The 13,449-nt window shown below is 52.1% G+C and overlaps 1 protein-coding gene across 1 annotated transcript in view; it reads left to right on the top strand.

Moving 5' to 3' along the window:
* RGS12 (regulator of G-protein signaling 12) overlaps nucleotides 1-13,449 on the top strand; it is an 81,722-nt gene that overhangs the window by 49,461 nt on the left and 18,812 nt on the right. The window contains exon 3 of the mRNA XM_006875328.1: nucleotides 1,762-1,783. Coding sequence (XP_006875390.1) covers nucleotides 1,762-1,783 — 22 coding nt within the window. The remainder of the gene's footprint in view (nucleotides 1-1,761; nucleotides 1,784-13,449) is intronic.

Raw genomic sequence — 13,449 nt, 5'->3', positions numbered from 1 at the left:
CTCTTTGTTTCCAACCTTTGCGTTCCAATCACCAGTAATTATCAATACATTTTGATAACATGTTTGGTCAATGTTGGTAGAATTCTTCAGTTTCATCCTCACTTGCTTTAGTGATTGGTGCGTAGATTTGAATAATAGTGGTATTAACTGGTCTTCCTTGTAGGTGTATGTGTATTATCCTATCACAGATAGTGTTGTACTCCAAGAAAGATCTTGACAAGTCCTGTTTGATGATGAATACAACAACGTTCCTCTTCAATTTGTCATTCCCTGCATAGTAAACCATGTGATTGTCAGATTCAAAATGGCCAATACCAGTCCATTTCAGCTCACTAATGCCTAAGATATTGATGTTTATTCATTCCATTTCATTTTTGACAACTTCTAATTTTCCTAGATTCATACTTCGTACATGCCATGTTCCAATTATTAATGGATGTTTATAGCTGTTTCTCTTCATTTGGAGTTGTGCCCCATCAGGAAATGAAGGTCCCAAGGGACAGCCCAGCAGTGGGGACAGGAGGTGTGGACTGGGGACGGCCCGGGTGTGGGACAGCCCAGCAGTTGGGGACAGGATTACGACATGGAAGGTGATGCGGCCCCCCCTTCCCTTCCCATGGAGGATGCCTGGGGTCTTTGTGTTCACAGGGAAATCTTGACATCTTTCCTCCTCGTGGGCCTGCTGTGGAGGGCCCCAGGACGCAGGACGGTGGCCCCATGTTTGGTCACAATGCACGTGCCAGCCTCCTCTTGTCCATGCCCTCGATCAACATGTCCTGGGCTCACTGCCCACCACAGAAACAGGGCCCAAGGGCAGCTCCACAGCAGACCAGCGCTTTGGGGACCCCAGAGGCAGGCTGAGTCCTGAGCCACCGGAACCAATGGGAGCCCCACGGGAGCAACTTTCTGGAGCTGTGGCCTGTTGTGGGGCAGGGACCCCACACTGCACTGGCCTTCCTATGCCCGGCATGGCCCAGCTGTCCCCAGCGAGGCCCCCTTGTAGCCTGGTTCCCCTTGATCCTTCCCAGTGAAGCTCTCCAGCAAGGCTGCCCCCAAACTGTCCTCACAGACATCCTGAGGGCTCTTTCTGATTGTGGGGATGAGTCTCCGGGGACCTCCGGCTGCCCCTACACGCCCTCCAGTCCCCACTCTGGGCAGCATCCACACCAGTCTGCGTCTGAGCACCACTGAGCTTGCTCGGCTCGGGACACTCTCAGTTCCTCTGTGCTCCTCAGGGTGAGGAACGCCAGCCTGGCCTGGCCACCTCTCCAGCCCAGCTTGGCCTCTCTAGGGGAGGTGACAGTGCTGAACCTGGCCCCCAGTAGTGTGGGACACGTCCATGAAGCAGCGGGTACGGACACCCTTGGGCGCCCAGGGCAGCGGGCCCTGAGTGCCCGGTCTTCAAAACCGGTGGCTCCACCCCCCCGGGGACTGGGTGTGACCACAGAGCGTGGGGCTGCTGACTGGCCAGTGGCCCTGAAGTCTGAGTCGGGGTTTTCATTGAGGAAGTTCCTAAGCCCCGGTGGTGTCAGACGTGCCGGGATCTGTCTCTGGTGATGCTGGGCCAGCCAGCGTTCCCCAGCTGGGCGGGTCCCCGGAGGTGGGACTCAGCTCGTGACTCACCGAGGCCCAGACACCTGCCCTCGGTGTCGGCTCCTCGGCCTCCCCCAGAAGCTCCCGACTCGCTCCTCTGATAGACACACCTTCCTCACGTTGGTCATGAGCCTTCATTGATTCATGTCTCTCTCTCTTTTTTTTCAGTCTGCGACGGTGTCCGACGGTGGTAAGTCCTAGTTTCTCATGTCTTTTTTTATTGTTTTTCATGACATTGGAACACTTGACTCCGCCATGAAAGGCTCCCCTTGCTCCCTGCCTCCCCCGGGGTGGGGGTGCTACCAGCCAGGGCCCCACGGTGCCCTTGTGTGAGTTTTCTGCTGCTCCAGGTGGCCGTTCACCCCAGAGAAATGTTATCAGCCTGAGCTTGGTGCAGCCGTTTGCCTGGGCTGCGGCCGCTCACATACCTGCGTGTGACAAGCCCCAGCAGGTCTCTGCTGCCCCGTGGTTGTGTAACCAGCTTTCATCCAGCATGTCAGGAGCCAGCTCAGAATGATTCCTAATTTGAGCAAGTCTGGAAATCTGGCTGAGACCTTTCCGTGGCTAACCTGCCTTTTTGGAGGAAAGCAAAGAGTGGATGGGGGTGAAGATGAGTCAAAGCTGTCTTTTCAGTCACTCTCCTGAGTGGTTAAGCTCAAAAGGAGACGGCTAGCGAGGTCCCGTTTGGCTGGAACTGTCTCTGCTACTGTCCCCAGCACTGCCCGTCAGTGATTCCAGTTTAATTGTATTTAAACTAGGAGCAGGTTTCTTGGAAGTGGTCCCTGTGCCCTCATAGTCCTTAAAGCTCTGGGGCCCCAAATGGCGTTTCTTTGTTTTCAATTGAGTCCTCTGTCTCTGAGAGCTGAATGGTGTCATTTATCAAAGGTGGCTGCCTTCATGTGGTGGGGAATGCTGCTGCCGGCTCTAAGTCAGGAAGCAGAGATGTTGGGGCTGGAGCAGGGAGGGGACGCGGGTGGTCCCTCACACAGACTGTGAGTTGAAGAGGAGCTCAGTGGAGTACCCCCCAGACCTCTGTTGACTGCAGTGTTTGGTGGCTCCGAGAAGGTCAGGTCGGCCTTCCCAGGGTGTGGGTCATCAGTGTTGGCGGGCCCCCGCCGCCGGGGTCAGCACATGGGAAGTGCCTGAGATAGCTCTCCAGTTACAGAAGGGCTAATCCCGAAGCCGGACCCAGTGAGCCTCAAGGCCGGGAGCTTTGGGCTCATTCTTTTGTTGGTCGGGAATTGTGTTACCTGTTTTGTTAGCTGGGCAGCTCGTGCCATTGAATCCGTCTTAATCTGGGAGTGGGAGAAATCGCCCTCATGCGCAGAGACAGGACCTGAAGCCAAGCCCAGGATCCCAGCGGGTGGTTTTGTTGGTGTTTGGCCCCTGCCCAATGTGCCCAGTGGGTGCTGGCTGATATATCTGTGGACATTTTTAAATCTGAGAGGTTGATTTACTACATTCAATATAATTGTGATCATGAATATTGATCTATCTCTGAAGATTTCTCCACTCAGCAATGGATGTAGGAACCCCAGAGGGTTTTAGTCATAGACTCCATTACGTCGAGTCTGTTCCAACTCACAGCAACCCTTTAGGACAGGGTAGAATTGCTCCGTCGGGTTTCTGAGACTGTCGGTGTTGATGGGCACAGACAGCCTCCTCATTCTACTGTGGGTGTGAACCGCTGACCTGTGGTTAGCAGCCCATATAGGTCACTTTCTAATTTTTTAAAGAATTATATTTCCTGAGTGTGGGTGCGTCAGGGACTCTGGCCCCTAACTTCCTCTCCTCCCCGTTTTTCCTGTAGAAGGAGCCCTCTGCCTGTACCAGGAGGACCCCACTCCTTGGGGCACGCTCCCTGGGTCCCAGGCACTGTGCTGGGCAGCTTGCGTGCGTTTTGATTTCTTCCGGCTTCCTCTGTCCTCACGCTCCCTTCTGATGATAACAGTGAAAACAAATGGTCCCGTTTAACCTGCTGTCGGTTCTAGGAGACACCGTTAGTTGCAGACATTCCTGTGAGCTTCCCTTGCACCCCCTCCGGTCCCTGGGCCCCAGGACGCTTAGCCCCTTTTCCTGAGGAGTCCAGTTCCTGGAACTTTCTCTTACTCCCATTTGCCCCAGAACCCTGAGCTGAGAGAAGAGACCCCACACCCTGCCTGCCTCCGCAGCGAGGGACAGGGCGGCCAGAGGACCCAGGCGGAAGCTCTGCATGTTTATATTCTGTGGTCAGCCCACCAATGGCTAGGGGGTCCCTCCAGCCTGGCCTGGGAACACCAGCTCCACACGGTTTCCATGGGAAAAATGCATGTCGCCTTCCTAGCAGCGAGTTAGAAGCTGCTTTGGGGAGCACCTTGTTCCCAGCCTGAGGCAGTTCCCTCGCCGTGGCCTCGACGTGTCCTTAGCTTGTGTGCAGTCAGCCTCTTGGTGATATATTCCATGTCACACATTCCCACGTGACTGTGCACACTGTCTGTGTGTGCATACAGGTCTCAGAGACCAGGAAGCACATGGAAAAGTCCCCTCATCTCCTAATTCCGTTTTTTCCATGTACTTTTGAAAGTCCCGCCATACAGATGAGCCAGGCTGGTGGTTTGGTCTTCAGGAAGGTGGACCTGTTACTTTTTGTCATTTCTGTCACCTTGCTGTGCACATTTTCACTTTCTCAGAAGACAGGGGACCTCGGTGACCCCCTGCACCCTGCCTCCCTGACAAACCAGGTCTCGAAGGAGGAGGAGAGGTTGGCTGCAAAGTGGCCGAGTGACAGGCGGGTTTGGCTCTGAAATAGGAAGCGCAGAGGGCAGTGGTGAGCCCGTAGGAACCCAGTTCCAGTCTGCAGGCGGTAGCTCCCAGAAGCTGGCTTACATCACGATGGGAGGCAGGCTCACTAACAACCTGCCATATGCAGATGACACAAGCTTGCTTGCTGAAAGCTCCGAGGACTTGAAGATCAAAGCTAGAGCCTTCAGAATGGATTGTTGTCAGACAGTGCACAGTGCACAAGAGTCCTCACCGTGGGACCCATAAACACCATCATGATAAACAGGCAAGACCAAAGCTGTCAAAGACTTCAAGTTGGTTGCATCCACAATCACTGCTCATGGAAGCAGCAGTAGAGACCTCAAATGGCGTATTGCATGGGACAGATCTGAAGCACAAGATCTCTTTAAGTGTTCAAGAGCAAAGACATCAGTTTGAGGTGCACCTGACTCAAAGCATGGCACTGTGGGAGAATGCACTGGACTGCAAGGTTGGTGGTTCAAATTCCCCAGCCGCTCCTCGGAAACCCTCTACAGGGTCGCTCTGAGTTGGAACTGACTCAGTGGCACTTAACAACAACAATATATACATATGAAAGTTGGACAGTGAATAAGGGAGATTATAGAAGAATTGATGCATTTGAATTATTATGTTGGGGAAGAATAGGTTGAAAGTACCATGGACTGCCAGAAAAACTAAACTTGTGTTGAAAGACGTATAGCCAGAATGCTCCAGAAGTGAGGCTGGCGAGTCGGTCTCTAATACTTTGGACATGTTGTCAGGAGGGCCCAGTCCCTGGAGAAGGACACCATGCTTGGGAAAGTGGTGGGTCAGCAAAAGAAAGGACTGACCCAGTGGTAGCAGGAGTGGGCTCAAACGTCACAACAGTTGTGAGTTTGCCACAGGACCGGGCCATGTTTCGTTCTGTTTTGCATGGGTTCGCTCTGAGTCGGAACCAACTCGACGACGCCAAAAAACAAGAGCACCCAGGCCCTGAACTAGAACATTCCAGCATCCAGACCATGAAATGATAAAGAGTGTCCCAGCCCCCCAGGGGCCCTTCGTGTCCCCTCTCAGTCACCCTTCCCGAGGTAACACTGGCGTTAGTTTTGCGTTTCTGAACTTTAAGTGGACCTGTGCAGAGTGTGTGTGACTTCGGACCTGTGTGTGTCTCAGTAGCTGTACCTCTCATTGCTAGATGCTACTGCGTAGATACATCACTGTTCATGCATCCATTCTGCTTTGGTGAGTTTGGCCCTGATGCCCGAGGCGCGGACCCGGAACTGTGTCTGTGGGTGGCTCCTCCATGACTCTTGGGGAAGGCTCAGGACTCTTTCTGGGGCTCTCTGGTGAAGCCCACATTGAGGGGTCCTTGGACTTCTGGTTGGGCTGTATCTTCCTCAGCTGGATGGTCTAGGGTTCCCACGCGGCCCGAGTCTGGAGAAAACAAATGTGTCTTCTCGCACCGGGCATCCTGTACGAACACCTCAGTCCGGTCAGCTTGATGAGTGACACATGAGGGCCTGTCTTTGGGAAATGCTGTGTTCCATGTGAGCCCCCTCCCAGTCAGAGTCGGGTTCTGTGTGGGCTTCACTCGTCTCTGCTCCCAGCCTCACACTTCCTACAGTGGCTCTTTACAGCTACTTTCCTGCCCACCCACGTGGCCTTGGCGGCTCCGGCACGGTCCCCATGCCATCTGTGTGGCATTTCGGGCTCCAGGACTTGGCTCAGGGTCTGGGAGGGGGCGTTCCAGGAGAGCCCGAGGGCAGACTTCTCCCCTGCCCCAGGCTGAGGGTCCACTGCACCCAAGCCCCAGTACCTCTTCCGGGGCCAAGGATTCTGGTTGTGGGGGCCCAGTTCTCTAGGAATGCAGAAGGAAACTGTGAAGTCGCTCTTGGAAGAGGAGCTTAGGGCTCCCCAAACTTAGTGAATTTTTTGGTCCCCTTAGAGAAAGCTGCCAACCCAGTGTGTGGGGTCTGTGAGCACTCGCTAACCCTGAGAATCAAGCGCCCTCCGGAAGCAGGACCCTTCTCATTCCCCCCAGGGAGCGTGGGGGCTGGTTCTGGTGATATCCCCTGGCTTTCCAGAAACATCTATAACAGATGTGGTGTATTTTCTTGGACCCAAAACTCTCCTTTATGAGTGGTTTTGTTTGGGCTCATGGCCTACGTGCATCCATGTTCCCGGTGCCAGGCTAGCGACTCATAAAAAACCAACAAACCAACGAGATTGGCAAGTGATGAAGGATTCAGAAATGGTTAATGGTGAGGCCCGAACACCAGGCTGAATGTGGTAAATGTCTCTTCCGACCGTACATGCGACACAGGTAGGAATGGCAAATGTTCTGCCTCCACCTGTGTATCTAACGGACCACAACAGAAGAAGGGGACTGGTGAGGGCTGAGTGATCGCCAATGGATTTCAGTTTCAGATACAAATGGGCCAAGCATTCGAAAACACTGTTGTGAGGATAAAAAGCTGTATGGATTTCTTTCTTTTGCATGGAGGGAGGCTGGTTTCAGCTGAAATGGAGCCTCTTCGACCCCTCTGCCTTGGCGCGGGACTGCGTCTCCCCGCTTCAATAATTCACGTTCCATCAGCAACAGCAGGCTAAAGGTCCTGGTGGTAAATTATTAATGCCGCCGGCCTCCCAGCGCCGTGTGATCAGTACACCCAGGGCTTTCTCCCCGTGGCTGTGAAGGGAAGGCCACCTCCGTTCCTCTGCGTGACCAGGATCCGCAGAGAAGCCGCAACAGTTTGCCTCTGGGGAAGAGTTAGTGCGGACACAATGGCCCTGGCCGTGGCCAGAGCCCTGGCCCGGGGCTCCCCGGGCAGCCACGGCTGACCGTGGCATGGATTCCGAGCGGTGGATTGCAGTGAATGGATGGAGGCACCTGGTCAGGTGGCACTACAGTGGTTCTTACCAGCTCTACCCAGGTAAAGGCCCTCGTCCTGCTCAGGCTGGCTGTGGACTGGCTGCTTCGCTATCTGGGTCTGTCTGTCTGTCTGTGGAAGGGTGGCCCGGTCACTCCCATTTGTAGCCTGGCAGTGGTCTGGCAGTCATAGAGTCTCTGGAGCATGTGACACGATGGGGAGAGGAGACTGGGTGGGAGCGGGGAGCCCCGATGATCTGCAAACTTTGGAGCATTCACTCTTGGTCACATTGTGGAGTCGGCCAGCGTCACGGTGGTGGCTTCTCCGTTGTCAGTACCTTGGGCACGGACCCTGGAGACATTCTTGCCAGGAGCACAGTTCTTGGATTCAATCTGGTGGTGGTTGGTGGTTAGGTGCCGTGGAGTCGGTTCCGACTCACAGCGACCCTGCACAGGGTTTCCGAGGCTGACAGTCTTTACGGGAGCAGAAAGCCTCATCTGTCTCTTGTGGATCAGCTGGTAGTTTCGAACTGCTGACCTTGAGCTTAGCAGCCCAACTCATAACCAGGTGGCACAGTGGTTAAAGCACTTGACTTCTAAACAAAAGGTTGGTGGTTTGAAGCAACCAGCTGTTCTGTGGGAGCAAAGTGAGGCTGCTGCTTCCATCAAGATTGATGGCCTTGGAAACCCCACGGGGTCGTTGTGCCTTGCCCTGTAGTGGCCCCACGAGCTCGAGGTCAGTGGGTTTGATTTGGCTCACGTGAAATCGTGAGGAGCCCTGGTGGTGCTGCGGTTAAGGTGATTCAAACCCAACAGCTGTTCCGCGGGAGAAAGCCGAGGCTATCTGCCTCCATAAGGTCGACAGCCTTGGACACCTGGGGGATGTCCCCCTCTGCCCTGCAGGGCCGTTCTCAGTTGGAGTTGTCGCGATGTCGGTGCGTTTGGCGTGGTCTGCCACCTTGGCCAGTGGAAGAAACAGCCCACCCACCCAGACTCCCGCTGTGTGCACTGGGTCCCAATGCATGGTGAGCCAGTCTTAGCCGCAGTGAGAAATCACCGTGCCCGAGGGACAGGGTACTGTGGGCGTGGGGTGACGGAACTCCAATATTTAGCTCCTAAGAACTGGGCAATGGTTCCGAGCAGGCTGAGGTCACAGACATGCAGCCATGCCCCGTCCTGGGGTCGGGCCTCAAGTCGGATTAGGATGGGGTGTTCATGGCGAGTTGTGTTTGCAAGTGGATGCTGTTCACATGCATCTTCTGTGAGACTTGTCGTGAATCTTGAATTTTCACAACTTGAAAGTGGACGTGAAGGAGAGATGGCTTTTCTGGGCGTGGGCCTCCAGGACGGGGGCCCTGGAGACTCCCCCAGCTCTGCTGGGCATCGGCTGATGTGATTACTGGCCTCACCTGCTGTCACCTCGAAGCTCCTGACATGTCGTGTGCATACGTGTGTCCAAATAGGGTCACGAGGCGCAAGGAGACTCTTCACGGGACCAGTTACTGTTTCTGATTTTCCGCTTTGCAGAGTCTGTTCCTGCGAAGGGGGACGTCATAAAGCACATGGGAGAGGGGCTTGCACAGGTGGGCCTGGCCTCTTAAAGCTCGATGGCTGCCTTTAGTGACAGGCGGGTCAGCAGAGTGGCTTTCCGCCCTGACTCTCGGGCGGGGGATTACAGGGACCTGCAAGACTGTCTTAAAAGCTTTCTTCTTACTTTCTCAAAGCTTTCGTCTTACCTTCTCCTCATAGCGTCAGGCACCTTCTGTCCGTCCCTCTTGAAGTTGGCCTGGGGCTGAAAGTCACTTCAGCAAGTAGACAGGAGTTATCTGTCCATGCCTTGTCACCTGGGCTGTGGGTGCCTTGTCTATTTAACGTATTTATGAACTTTTCATTGTGAATTGGGTTCAGGTGACCACAGCAGATGAGCTTTCCCTTCTTCAACAGCTTGTACACACCTTGCTGCATCTGGGTGACCACACCCCTAGTGTGACATGGCCCACCGCTGCTTCCTGTTCCGCCTCCTCCTTCCTGACCCTCGGGACTGGGTTCTGGGTAAATGCTGTCCTTTCGATCTCATGTAGTCGTTGATTCCAAAGTGTGTGTTGTAATTTCCTCGTGGACTCCCTTGCCATCCTGTCTGTTAATTGTCGTGAAATGACATGTAGCATTAAGCAAATGTGCTGCAAAAGACATTAAGGGCTTATTGAGCCAAGATGTCACTGTAAGCACTGAGGTGTGCCTGACCCAAGCCACGGTATTTTCAGTCACCTCATGGGCATGTGAAAGCTGCCCTGGGAGTAAGGACGAATTGATGCCTTTGAATTATGATGGTGGCCAAGAGCACTGACAGAGAGAAGTGCAGCCGAATGCCCCTTGGAAGAGGAGGTGAGACTTGGCCTCTTGTTTTTTGGGCGTGCTGTTTCAACAGAATGACCAGTCCCTGGAAAAGGACATCATGCTTGATAAACGTATAGGGTCGATGAAAAAGAGGACTACCCCCAACACAAAGGCTGTGCTCTTTGATCTTTATCAGTAAGCATTTCAAGTCCTCTTCACGTCCAGCAAGCAAGGTTGTATCATCTGCACATCTCAGTTTGTTAATGAGTCTTCCTCCAATCCTGATGCCATGTTTCTTCATGTAATCCAGCTTCTCAGATTAATTGCTCAGCATACAGATTGAACAAGTATGGTGGAAGGGTACAATCCAGGCGCACCCCTTTCCTGATTTTAAACCATTCGGTGTTACCTTGTTCTGTTCTAACGACTGCCTCTTGGTCTGTGTACAGGTTCCTCATGTGCATACTCGGTCTTCGCAATGTGGTCAGTAGTTTGTTTATGATCCACGCTGTAGAATGCCTTTGTATAGTCAATAAAGCGTAAGTAAACATCTTTCTGGTGTTGGCTCTGCTTTCAGCCAAGATCCATCTGACATCAGCAATGATATGTCTTTCCACATCCTCTTCTGATTCCGGCTTGAATTTCTAGCAGCTTCCCGTTGATGTACTGCTGCAGCTGTTTTTGAATCATCTTCAGCAAATTTCTACTTGCATGTGATATGAATGATAGTGTTGGATGACTTCTACATTCTGTTGAGTCATCTTTCTTTAGAATGAGCACAAATATGGATCTCTTCCAGTCGGCTGGTCAGGTAGTTGTCTTCCAAATTTCTTGGCATAGATGAGTGCGTGCCTACAGTGTTGCGTCAGTTTGTTGAACGATTTCAATGTGTATTCCGTCAATTCTCGGAGTCTTGTTTTCCCTAATGCTTTTGGTGCAGCTTGGACAAATTCCTTCAGTACCCTCGGTTCTTGATCACATGCTCCCTCCTGAAATGGTTGAACGTCGATCATTACTTTTTGGTACAGTGACTCTGTGTATGCATTCCGTCTCTCTTTTTAAAAATTTACTCTTGTCCTGCAGTGCCGTTGAGTCGATCCCAACTCCTAGTGACCTTGTATGTGGTTTCTGAGTCTGGAAATCTTGGTGGGAGCAGAAAGCCTTATCTTGCTCCTGTGGAGTGGCTGGTGGGCTTCAGCCACCGACCCTGTGGTCCGCTGTCCTGTGCTTACCCTCCGGCTGCCCTCAAATCCCTTCTGACTGGCCGTGCTCTGATGTGGGGCAGAGGAGAGCTGTTGTCAGGGTTTTTTCGCCTGTCTTCCTAACATGCACAGAGACACTGGGTGGATTTGAACTGCCAGCCTTTGATGCTGTTGACTCAGTTTTGACCTTAGGTACGAGGCTCAGTCCAATAGTATTCCTGCTAGGGTTCCCGTTCATAAATGCACAGTTTATTCCAAACAAAACATGCTTCAACATGCCTCTGCAGCCGGTGGATGGCTGCAGACAAGGCCTGTCAGAAATGCATTCGTCTCAGTCTCCTCAGTGTCGTTGTGAAGTGCCATTGAGTTGGTTCTGACTCATGGTAACCCTGCACAAGGTTTCTGAGGAGTGGCTGGTGAGTTTGAACCGCCGACCTTGTGGTTCAAACTGACCTTGCAGTCCAGTGCTGATCCTACAGCGCCACACCAGGTCTCCTGAGGGTGCCTTCAAAAAAAAAAAACAAACAAAAAACTAGTGGCTTTCCAGAGGATCTGCTGGGCCAGTGAACGGTCAGCTCAGAAGGTTATGGTGACTGACTGGGGGGGATTCCAAATTGGTTATCTTGATAGAATTTCTGCAAGAACACAGGATGTCCCAGGGGCTTACTAGGAAGAAGTTTTAAGAAAATCAAACCCTACAGTGGTGGGCATTTCTTGCAGGATACCAAGGGCTGTCCTGTGAGAATTTCATTTGGAAACTTTATGCCAGCCACCCTACACCTTTGATCTTGCTTCTTCAAACTTCTGTTTGTCCCCCAAACTCAGAACATTTCAAAGGAACAGAATTTGGATCTCTTGAGGACGCCCAAACTGCCATTTTGATGTGGTTGAAATCCAAGACTGCCGAGCTCTTGAAGTGGGGAAGGGTTCCAAAACCAAATCTACTGCCATCAAGTCAGTTCTGACTCACAGCAACCCTATATAGGGTTTCAGAGATGGTATATCTTTATGGGTGTAGACAGCCTCAGCTTTCCCCCTTGGAGCAGCTGGTGGGCTTGAACCACTGACTGTTTCATTAGCAGCCCAGCACGTAACCCGCAGTGCTACCAGGCCGCTTTCAGGGAGGGTTAGAGAGATGGAAACGCCACCTTCAGAGGCGTGTAGATCTAGGCGAAGGAGATGGTGAGAAGCAGAAACTCCACATTTTGATATTTTTGTTTTATACAGGCTCTGTGATTTTGGGAGCAATGCTTTTTGACGCCCCCTGTGTACGGGGACAGACCACTGCCCAATCCTCACCATCGTTGCCATGTTTGAGCCCACCACTGAAGCCACTGTGTCAGTCCATGTCATTGACTGACCCGCTACCAAGCATGATGTGCTTCTCCAGCGATTGGTATCTCCTGATAACATGTCCAAAGTAAGCAAGACGAATTCTCCACCTCCTGGCTTCTAAGGAGCACTCTGGCTGTACTCCTTCTAAGACACATTTGTTTGTTCTTCTGGAGGTCCATGGTGTATTCAAAATTCTTAGCCAACACCAATATTCAAAGGCATCAGCTCTTCTCCAGTCTTCCTTATTCGTTGTCTAGCTTTCACATGCACAAGAGGAGACTGAAAAATACCATGATTTGCAACAGCCACATCTTAGTCCTCAAAGTGACATCTTTGCTCTTTAATTTTAAAGGGGTCTTTTGCAGCAGATTTGCCTAATGAAGTGTGGCTTTTGATTTACTAACTGCTGCTTCCACGAGTGTTGTGGATCCAAGTAAAATGAACTCCTTGACAACTCCGATATTTTCTACACTTTCATGATGTTTTCTTTATTGTTCCAGTCATGAGGATTTTGGGTTTCTTTCTTTATGTTGAGGTATCATCCATACTGAAGCTTGTATTCGTTTACCTTCACCGGTAAGTGCTTCAAGTCGTCTTGACTTTGGGTAAGCAGGGCTGTGTCATCTGCATATCACAGGTCGTGAATGGGCCTTCCTCCAATCCTGATGGCATGTTCTTCATGTGGTCCAGCTGTTTGAGTTATTTGCTCAGCAGGCAGGCTGACTAGGTAAGGGAGAGGACAGCCCTGCCACACACCTTCTGCAATTTTAGACCGCGCATTACCCCTGGTGTGGCGCTGCAGGATAAGCACTGGACTGCTAACTGCAAGGTTGGTGGTGCAGACTCACCAGCCACTCTTCAGAAACCCTCTACAGGGTCACTATGGGTCGGAACGGACTAGATGGCACTTAACAACAACAACAATAGCATTGGCTTCAACAAGAGTATGACTCTTGGTCTGTGTACAGATTCCGCATGAACACAATGAGCTGTTCTGGAATTTCCATTCTTCTTAACGTTGTCCACAGTTTGACATGATCCACACAGCTGAGTGACGTTGGGTGTGGGTGTTCTCCTCTGTAAGAAAAGCTAGACCTTGGCTTGTGGGACTGTTTGCCCGTATGCCCCCACCGCTAGCCGTGTGACTTTGGCCTGGACCTGTGTCTTAGGCACAGAGATTTTTAGCATGACTGTGTTTACCAGTGGACCGGTGCTGCGGGTTCTGGCTTTGGGCTGTCTTCCTTTGAAAGATTTCGTCTCTTTTCTAAGCTGTTGGGAAGACCCTTTGCTGGGGGCTGACTTTGCTCTCTGAGGCCCTGCCTGTGGCCTGTGAGTTTGGACCACACTTTG

The sequence above is a fragment of the Chrysochloris asiatica genome, unplaced genomic scaffold, assembly GCF_000296735.1.
Source record: "Chrysochloris asiatica unplaced genomic scaffold, ChrAsi1.0 scaffold00319, whole genome shotgun sequence".
In the NCBI taxonomy this organism is placed as follows: Eukaryota; Metazoa; Chordata; class Mammalia; order Afrosoricida; family Chrysochloridae; genus Chrysochloris; species Chrysochloris asiatica.
The sequence above is the reverse complement of the archived record's forward strand: the minus strand, read 5'-3'. Positions and strand labels throughout refer to the sequence as shown.